Source organism: Parambassis ranga, chromosome 1 (genome assembly GCF_900634625.1).
Source record: "Parambassis ranga chromosome 1, fParRan2.1, whole genome shotgun sequence".
NCBI lineage: Eukaryota > Metazoa > Chordata > Actinopteri > Ambassidae > Parambassis > Parambassis ranga.
In genome coordinates this window covers 13,711,501-13,721,924 of record NC_041022.1, presented here as the reverse complement: position 1 = coordinate 13,721,924, position 10,424 = coordinate 13,711,501, and the positions used below count along the sequence as shown (strand labels likewise).

The window sequence follows — 10,424 nt, the reverse complement described above, 5'->3', positions numbered from 1 at the left end:
ACTTACCTAGAGCTTGAAGAATCAGTTCCTGAAGAGGCATACATGTTATAAAGAGATTCTAAGAGGCTGTGAAGAAGTAACCACACACTAAGATGGCTGACCTTGTTTTATACTGTAATCATACATGAGAAAGACATGCTGAATGAATGACCAGACAGTCTTTCTTAGAGGGAGAGGGAAGGTTCAATTGACATGTAGGTCTGTAAATGCATCTTATCTGCATCGTTTTTACTTTCTTTAATACTGACTCTCTCATCTCCATTCACTCTTCTCTTCTCACCTAGGTGTAAAAAACATGTGAATTCTATAACCCTTTTCTGAACTTGTTTAACATAATGGCATCCCAGTTCATTTAAACCCATTACAACACTAAGACAGAAACCGGTTCACCCAGAGGACACAACTCAAAAACACAGTGATGTCCGAATACAGGGCTCCAGTAAATTGCCTGTATTTGGATTAACCAGGAGTGTGGCATCGCTATGGTGACAGAGGGTCTACATAGTGTTCTCACACCACACGTCTGGTTAATAAAGCATACTGAATATTTTCCACAGCTTTTTGGAAAATAAATTAGACTGTCCTTAATCACGAAGACGGACAAAAGCCTTTTTATCTGTACCCTAGATTACATGTCATTATTCAGTTCCTGAGTGCAGCACAGTTCCATATAGCTCAGGCTGTGTGGGAACATTAATTAAATCTTTAGACTGCAAACGGATTAGTATGCCGCACAAAGTTCCAGACAACCTTCAATCCAAATAATTACAGTGCGATTTTTTAATCAGCTCACACATCCTCACTGTGCGGCTGGATCTCAACATTGATTTCAGTTTCGGAAAGACAAATGTTCACCAAAGCAATAAAGTGCTAAAATAAATTAATTTCCTGATAGAGATCCGCTTTAAAAGTGTGAGTATGTGTAATGGGCTGCAAATGATTTATCAATACAGAGTTATGTACAACCACAGGCAATCAACCAGCGTTCCAGTCTGATACAAACAGCATCTCTGTTTATTAAGCCTTTAATGTTCACATCAACAACTCAATGTTGCTAAACATATGCTGACACGAGCCTTTGTTTTTATTTTGCTTCACTGACAGAAACAGAAGAGTTTCTCATCCTTGGTGTCTGGACCCTGCATGGTCAAGTGGCAAGTCATGGGCGACTTTGTGTCTGACTTAGTTTTATTGTAGAAATATGTGATCATCAGTGCTCTCTGACAAAGCTGAGAGCTCTAAATACGACTGAAAACTGGGTCAGAAAAGGTTGAGAAACCCCAAGTTTCACATAAAGCACCCCACACAAACAGATATATTATTTACATGTATCAACACAACATTAACACTTCATTGGCACAGGAACACTTTTTTAAAAAAGAGATCTGACTCATCCAAAATGCCACCTCATTATATTCCTTGCTTTGAATTTCAGGCTGAATCAATATTGACAATGCAATGAGACTTTCACTGCTTGACATTAATTAATAATTCACTGTCAAATAGCTTTTGCATTTGATGGTATGACATTTGCTTCTATTTTTCTTCCTCTGTATGTTGCAATATTAACACACTAAGTGCAGTTATTCAGGTAGACAACCATTGTTCCAATGTAACTTTAATTACATGTTACAATGTTTCATTACAATGTAATTTTAATTCTTCGATCTAAAATGTCAGGACATTTTAGATCGAAGAATTAAAATGCCAACAACATGTTATTGTGATCATATTTTCACTTATTACTGGAGTATTGTAAGTGCTTTCCTTGATAATACAAGTGAAATGACTTCTTTGGTCTGTGGTTTGAATACACTTTCTGAAGCTGACGACACAAGCAGATCAAGAATTACACAGTGTGTTACGGAGGATACACAATAAGCACACAGCGTCTCCTGTTCCTAAAAAAAAAACTTTTGTTTAAATTTACAAGATTTAAAGTAGAACAGAAGAACGTGGATTTTCTTTAGCGCTTAAAGCTGGGTCAAATCCGCATGTTTTTGTTTGTTTGATTTTATTTGTTTACGTCTCTATGAACACAACATCATCAGATCATCAGTGACTTCAAAAATGTATGTTCTTGTTTGGTCATTTAGAACAAAAATCTCATGTTTCAGATAGAAAACATCCACAACAGTTTAAGTGGTGCATAAAGGTCAGGCTTTTGACCAGAAAGTGGAGTTTTGTGGCCGGTGTCCAAGCAGCAACCTCTGGTACCACAAAATAAAGCCAAAAAAAATACTGCAGTTCCATGAATGTCCACTTGAGGCTGGCTCTAAAAGTGAGTCATTCATGATTCATGTTAAAATGCCCAATTTTACAGCAAAACAAGCCAAGGTCAGAAAATGTTGGGCCTGTGTCTAAAGTTTTAAATAGTGTATAATTGAGGATGTGACCACTTTAAGTGAAAGAAGTCTCAGATGGTGTCGGCTTTAGCGGCTGCTCGTCCACTCCACACTCACCACTTTGCCCGTATTTGGATCAAACAAGGCTTAGCGGAAGCTCCTCCCTTCTACTATTAGCTCTCTCCTCCTTTCCTTTTTACTCTCTCTCTCTCTCTCTCTCTCTCTCCCTATTTATCACTCTAGTCAGCTGGTTAATAGAAGCACCTGCTTTTCCTGCCAGTGACCATGTCCTTGCTCGTGCAGCCAATCACATTCAAGCGTCATATTTAAAACATGTCCTCCCTGCTGTCAGCCTTCTTTTAGATTGAACCCTCATCCCTCCTCCTCCCCAGGCACCACCAGTCAGAAGCCCAGGCCAGGTCAGCTTCTGATCCTCCCCTTCATCCAGTTCCTGTCCACCACCACCAGGTCTAGACCCGGGGGGTCTCATTTGTCAGCTTCACCTCCCTTTCTCCCCCCTTCCCCCTAAAGATGTCACCTCAAGGTCCAAACTCTAATCGACATTCTGTTAGTACTTAAACGAATACACGTGTATGCTTTTGTAACTTGGTCTGTTCTCCCACACGTACCTTCAAAGGCAGAAAGCCTCTTTAACTGACATTCTCCACCTGCCTCTCTTTACTTTAGGTTAAAACATGCCCCTCTTTTTCAACCTTAAACACATGTTAAACCTTCTATCTGTGTTAGGTTTCTCTTTGTAGTCTCAATGGCTGTACCTAACGGATCACTGCTGCAGTTTCCTTGGTGAGAGTCTACATTGATGGCTGTGCTGCCTCTGAGGGCAGTAGTTGTCCTTCTGTTCATTCATATTAGTAGGTCACTTATGATCCAAGACCTCCAGTGTCGTTGTGTTCCTCACAGATGAATCACAGATTCAATATTACATCAGCAAATCACAAAAGATCACAAATACAGCAGAAAAAAAACTATTACCAGACGTGCACATACTGTAACACAGACTCAGTCTCCATGGTTATATACAGTTTTACACTGCATGTGTGTGTTTAAAATCACTTTGTGTCCTGTGCGGCCTGCTTATATTCAAAGCGACCTCCTTGTGTATGGGTGTATGTTCATAATGTAATAGTATGTATGTAGTATGTAGTATGTGTATGTATTTAAAAGCACAGCTCACCAAAATCAATTATTTATCCATCTAACATTTTTTTTCTGACTTCTCTAATTCAGATTGTGGTGATTAAAGAAAAAATAAATCAATAACAGAAAATCCCTATAGCGCTGCGCCACAACAATCCAGATGAATAAACTAAATAGGAAGAAAGAAAATAAATAGGATTGTAAGGTGAACTGTGACCTCACAGAAGATTGTAGCGATTATTTTAAATAAGAGCACATTTCTGCTGTGACCTGTTGATATTTAGATGTGATAAATAAATGCATTTAAATATAAATACATTTCTAGAAGAAGCTGCCCTCTGAATGGAATCTGGCTCTCTGCTTTGCAGCCCAGACACAGTCACCGATATCACAGTCTCTACAGCAGGATCGCAGCGTGCCCAGAGCAGATTTAGAGTGTTGAAAATTGACATTTTACTCCCCTTCAATATAAATGTGTGACTACCCAAGCAGCAAAAATCTGTTTCCTAAATGTACTCTGGGACTACAGGAGAGAATAAAATATGGCTCCTGGGAAAATAAAAGAATCCTGTAGAATTAATGGACTCTGTACATGGTGGTAACAAATGTCCACACTGATTAGTTGTAATCAAGAGCACACAGCACAATCTCCTGTGAAGGAAACAGTATTTCCCCTCTTTCCATTCTGTCTGATAGCCCCTTTAATATTGACAATAACCTGTGTCCTTCATCCTGTCACTGCTTCTCAACACACACTGACTGTTTTGTTTTTTTCTTTTTTTTTGCAGCTGCTTATCTACAAACAGAGGTCATGAGCAGACATAATGTGAAAATGAAGCCAACAGACGTCACGTGAAGCAGTGTAAAAAAACAATGTATTGCATGTGTAAGTGACTGCACCTGCAGCATGCTGGTAAGTCTAAATCAATAATCTGCTCCATGAATATGAATGGAGCAGCATGTTTATTCAGGTCAATATTGAACAGGTTGTTTTAAATGAGGATCAATTTGGATTGGTGTGTAGGCATGAGCGTGCTGTGCATATGCTAATATCCCATTACCGGTGACAGGTACAAAGTGATTCTGTTTGATTCATTCATTCATTGTGGGGCCACATTGGATGGTATCATCTCCCCAGAAGCTGGCTCCTGCTGAGCCCCTTCAGGTACCATTCTCATGCTCACGCTGCCTCCGTCTGTGGTGCTTGGATTCACACGGAACTTTCTGTTTACTGGACGTACAGCTCTGAGGAACTGCCTCTTGAAGGTCTCACTAAGAATGATGTAAAGAAATGGATTGATGCAGCTGTTGGCATAGCCCATGCTAATAGCAATGTTGTAGGCATAGGAGAAAGCCAGGCTGGGCTTCTGCACCCCGAGGTGGATCAGTTGGAGGATGTAGTAAGGAGCCCAGCAGATAAAGAAGGCCAGGCAGATGGCCACTGCCATCCGTGTCACCTTCCTGGTGCGTACCCTCAAACTGCGTGGAGGCAGCGGTGCCACACTGGTGGACATGTGTTGGAGGATCTTGAAGAACACCAGGCAAATAATGGCCAATGGTATAGCAAACGCCAAGAAAAACTGGTAAAGTGTGAACCAGTATGTATCTGTGACCGGGTCAGGCAGGAGGAGAGCGCAGGCCACCAGGCCATCTGGGAGTGGCATCAAGCCAACATACATCCACACAGGAATGATGGTGAGTAGGGACAGGCCCCACACCACTCCGATGACCAGGGCAGCCACACAGGGTGTGCGGACATAATTAAACCGGATGGGATGAACTGTAGCCAAGTAACGGTCGAAAGTCATTGCAGTGAGGATGTAAGTGCTGACAATCTGGCTGTTGGAGTCAATTGCAGTTATAACCGTACACATTGCAGCTCCAAAGTGCCAGGAACCATTGCCCAGCAACTGGTGGATGAGGAACGGCATCCCGAGGAGGATCAAGAGATCAACAATGGACAAGTTCAAGATAAAGATATCTGGAACACTTTGTTTGGCACGACACTTGGTCTTCTTCATAATAGTGTACATGACAATACAATTTCCCAAGATACCCAAGAAACAGATGATGCCATAGATGACAGGGAGGATGGCAGTGTGGTGGAGAGGCTGGTCCTCAGCTGGAGACAAGAACAATAAACAGTTCAGTATAAAAATAATGACAATTATTTTACATTATATTTCACTAAATAATAAAAACAAATAGTGAATTAGAAGTGCCATACTGCCACATATATATACTGAACTCAACACCTAATATTGCAGGCAGGCACTCTCCTCTGTTGCTTTTGGTCCTTTGAGAATGTGGACTCTGAGCTCTTCAGTGATTTGACACAAACACTTACACACAACACACAAATCCTATACCCAAGAACAACAAGAACAACAAAAACTCAGTCAGTGAGTGTGAATTTCTCTTTTATTATATTTTCACTGAAATATGGTTTTAAATGTCTAATAAATAATAATAGTATATATACTATAGTATATATATAGTGCTTCTAGTATTATGTAAGAAAAAAGATAAGGACAGCAGTGTGGCATCCTTTTAGTTCTTTTTGAGGTTTTTACGCTCATACACAAAGTGTGAATGATGCCTGCTCCTCACCTGTTGTTGACTCAGTGCCTCCGAAGGAAAAATTAGACTTGTTAAAAAAATCCATAGGTGATGTCCAAAATGTATCCAAGTTTGTAAGTATTAAGCTACTACAGCGTCGATTTTCCAAGTAAATACATCTTCAGCTGTTTAGAAATATCTCCAGTTATACAGTCCAGTTCAGCCCGTCACAGCACAAAGCACCGTGTTGCATTCTCTGAGCGTCTCTATGCGTGGCTGAACTGAGTCTGTGAGCGCGCCTCCACTCTGAGTCCGTGACGCTCCGCGGAGTTGCGACTGCGCCGCACGTGTGGTTTGCGCTGTTTGGATAATTGAGAGTCTGTGTAATTGCCCGCTTATTGTGCGTGGGTGTGCGTAAAAGTACGCAGGAAAGCCTATTTTCAGTCATTATCGGTATGAAGCAGAAGTTGTAATCATATTGTTTTTCTGTGATAATGGGCAGCAGAGAGTGTACAATATGACGTCTACGCCTGATTTGGTACAAATTTATTTATTAAGATATTACCATCAGACAAGCAGGTGATTATCCACTGTGTGCCAGCAGAGGGCGTTGTTACCCCTCACTAAGGCGTCACACGTCTTGTTAATGAAAATGAATGTAAGGTGCGCCATTCGGCAGGTGTCTGTTGTGGTCAATCAAAGCGTTGGCTGGAGGTGGATCACTCCCCCCTCTCTCTCTCTCTCTCTCTCTCGCTCCCTCCCTCCCTCCCTCTCTCTCTCCCCCCTCTCTCTCCCAGTGTGTGTGCATGTTTGTTTGAATGTGCTATATTTCCACAGTAAATAACGTTTGGCACCTTCAGCCACTTTGGCACCAGGTAAAACAAAAGTAAGAGACCTGGAGCATCGCTGCTTATGCAGCATGTGCTGCTCTGTTTGTGGCATATCTTAAATTATCCAGAGTTTAATTGGATTATTTATGAGTGAGTCATTTTAAATTGGTTTGTTTGTACAGCAGGAAATGTTTCTTAAATGATCATGAATGCAGCTTTTTCTGTCATCAGTGTGTCTTATTTCCATGATCAACATTTTGTTGCATGTTGAAAGGAATCGGATGTGACTTTAGACAACTCTTCATCTTCACATCAGCCTTTTGGTTTGTTCAGAACGAGTGTGTATAGTGATGGCAGTCTGTCCCTAGTCTGAGGAGCCTCATTCTGCTATTCCAGTGAATAATCCATAGTCTTTTTCATCATCTCTTTTATCATTCATCATTTCATCGTTTATTGTCTGAGCAAATTTCAGTTTGATCTTTTTCCTCGATTTAAATGTGCTTTTTTTTGTAGATGACTCAATTCAAAAATAAGTCAAAATCTATAAAGTTTCCCTTTTTCCTTTTCTGATGCCACATGCTGGCAGCATTGACGCTAAAAAGCATCACTACCAATTACCTTTTCAGTTCTTCTTCTTCATTTGTTCAAAAATGTCAAATATTTTCCATTTTTGCACAGCGATTTTTTTACTTATTTAAAAGTTGTTGATGTTAGGACTCCAATGCAGATCATGTATCAGCGTTTGGATGTGATGCACTCATCACATCAGCAGCAGGCGTAAGTTTGTGACGTCTGGTCAGGAGGTCAAGTGACTTCTTGACTCTGATGAGTCTTCCTCAGGACTCTATGGATGAGTCACATATGACCATTTTTCACATCCATAGGCAGGAGCCTTTGAGGAACCTTTTGTAACCATGATTGACTCCGGCTCAAATGTACTTAGCCTTGGGTTTTGGTCATTCAGCCTCAACATCTTCATGGTTTCCTGATCATCAAATCACACACACACAGAGCACATAGACGAGCGTCCATGCTCGTGTATATCTGCCACCATGCTGCTAATGTGATGGAGATGCAGAGAAAATTTCTCAGCATGTCTTGTTTATGGTATCATTAAAAAAAGTTTCAAAGCAGCTTCCATTTGAAAAGGCTGCTCTAACTTAAAGGTCGATGTCATAAATGTAATAATGTGGGTTTAATGAAGTTTACAACGCCTAAAACACGAACTGACGTTTGTGATAAAAATAACAATGAATATGCTCATGTTAGGTAAACAGCTAACCTGTAGGAGGATTTGTGTCATTATTTCAGCCTGCTGCACTGCTGTCTGTGTGGCGTGCTTACATTAAATCACTCCTATAGTGTATAGTTATTTTCCACTATCTGTGATTATATTACAGCAGTGAGTCACTTCCACACATACACTTGGTAACATAACTTGGTATAAAATCTGAGCTCCTATTTGTGGTATATTGTTTTTACATGTTATCTTCCTCAAGTGCACTTATAAGAGGACAGCAAGAATAATGTAATATGATTATGATATACAGCAGTGATGATGAAAATGATCACTGTTGTTGTACACTGTCACAGGTGTGTTTTTTGTACCTGGATCCAAACAGCAGAGCATCAAATTTACACTGTTAGATGTGGCGCACATCTTTGTCTGCCTCAGCTTTAAATGGGCTGTTTTATTTATTTGTTATATTTTAAGGTAGTTACAGATAGGTACTACTCTCTATTTATAATTAATACTCTCTATTTGTCTTCTTTTTTACTATATATAAATACTTTAATAATCGCAGAGGAAAATTGTTTTTAAGCGGTGTCATACAATGACAGCAATACAGCAAGCCACACCAGTGAGTGCACAGTGAGTGCGGGTAAAGTGTCTTGCCCACGGACACGACTGTGGTTAAAGTGTCTTGTCTAAGGACACACAACAATGACTCGGAAGGAGTTGGGATCGAACCACCTTCTGGTTATTGGACAACTAATACTATTATACTATTTAGTGTAAGCTGTATGGACAACACTGAAGCTGCTGTACTGCAGCACCATCACACTAACAATACTCACACACTTCCTGATCTGTCCTCATTGGTGTATTAATGAGAATGAGAGCATTCTAATTAGCTGATTGAACCACCCTGTCTTCCTCTATTGTTTGCCTAACTCCATGCTGGTAACACACCTTCTGCCCGGTACCTGCACAGATGTGAGTAATACAGCAGCAGCCACAATTAAACCTGCTGTGCTGCTTTCTATTTGCCTCAATCTGACTTTGGCAGAGACAGAGAACATATGAGTGGACTGCACAGCAGCTCAGAGTTAGTTCCTAACTTTAAATGAACCACCCTCTGCTGTTTTTTGTTTGTCTTTGAAGGGTGTCTATCAGACTAAGGCCGGAGCTGTCATCCGCTGACAGATGAGCTGAGCTTCAAGCAGGAGCAACTCTATGGTGAGTAGTAGCAGGCAAATCACTTCTGTCTTGGTTTGTATTAAAAACCCACAATACACTGGTGCTAGTGGGGTTTTAAGAAGTCATAGCCTGCACTGCAGCATGCAGCCTGTATTATAATGCAGATGCGGGTTCATTTTTCCACAGTATTAACATCTAGGTTTTTTGTCATTATAAACTTGTTCTTCAGAGACACAATATCCTGAATGTTCAGTATAATTGCTGTCATAGTCTTCTCTGTCTGTGCATTTTTGTCATGACGTGTGGAACATGAAGTCTTAGTTTCCTCCTCCAGCTTTGATGTGACAGAGAAAAATGCATACTGGGTACGATTAAATATAGCAGTACTGTTCCAAGATCTGTAATTTGATAGCCAACCATTTATTGAGAATGACCTCTTTGTTACCTGAATGTCTGAATTATGCGAACAGTATCTGCTTTAGTATTCCTCCCCTGACACACTCACACACACATGGTAGATACACCATAATCATGTCATCATGTGTTTTGTAATGTCAGTAAGGCCAGTTTAAATAAAAAAGGTTGAAAAAAAAAAGGTAAAAAGGTTTTAATTCAAGTTAACTTATTCGACACTATGGAGGATTATGTCCGATCCACTAAATGTAAATGTAATTCTACTTTACCAATGTTTTTGTAAAGGTATTTATTAATTTCATGGGACCCCATCTGACAGGGTTAACAGTACTATATAATGTTTTCATTATGGAGGATCTTCTACTTAAGGATCAATCAAAATGTTTTGCCAGAAAAACATTCCTCTTCATATAATTGCTTCCATTACCATGACAGTAATGTTTCTAAGATGCGTAAGGTGTTTATGTAGTTATATATGTCACCTGGAAGGAGGACATATAGGAAGACGGTGGACAAATGTTGTTAAATTTCTGGTATGAAAGTGTCAACTTTAACTCAAAGTCATCGCAAACATGAACCCCAGCTTGTCTGCACCATGTTCATTTGTTTATGGTGACAGCTAATGTCATTCTGTCATCTATCAGTTGATATTTTACTGTACTTTTCTGCTGTTCAAGTTGCCCCAGGTGCAGCTGT

General features: G+C 40.2%; 1 protein-coding gene across 1 annotated transcript; it reads right to left on the bottom strand.

Moving 5' to 3' along the window:
• Positions 1-4,603: 4,603 nt before the first annotated feature.
• mchr1a (melanin-concentrating hormone receptor 1a) lies at positions 4,604-6,734 on the bottom strand. The gene is made up of 2 exons (XM_028429462.1): positions 6,680-6,734; positions 4,604-5,625 (listed from the first exon to the last, which is right to left on the bottom strand). The coding sequence occupies exons 1-2, from the start codon at positions 6,732-6,734 to the stop codon at positions 4,604-4,606; spliced, it is 1,077 nt and encodes a 358-aa protein (XP_028285263.1).
• Between the last annotated feature and the right edge of the window lie 3,690 nt (positions 6,735-10,424).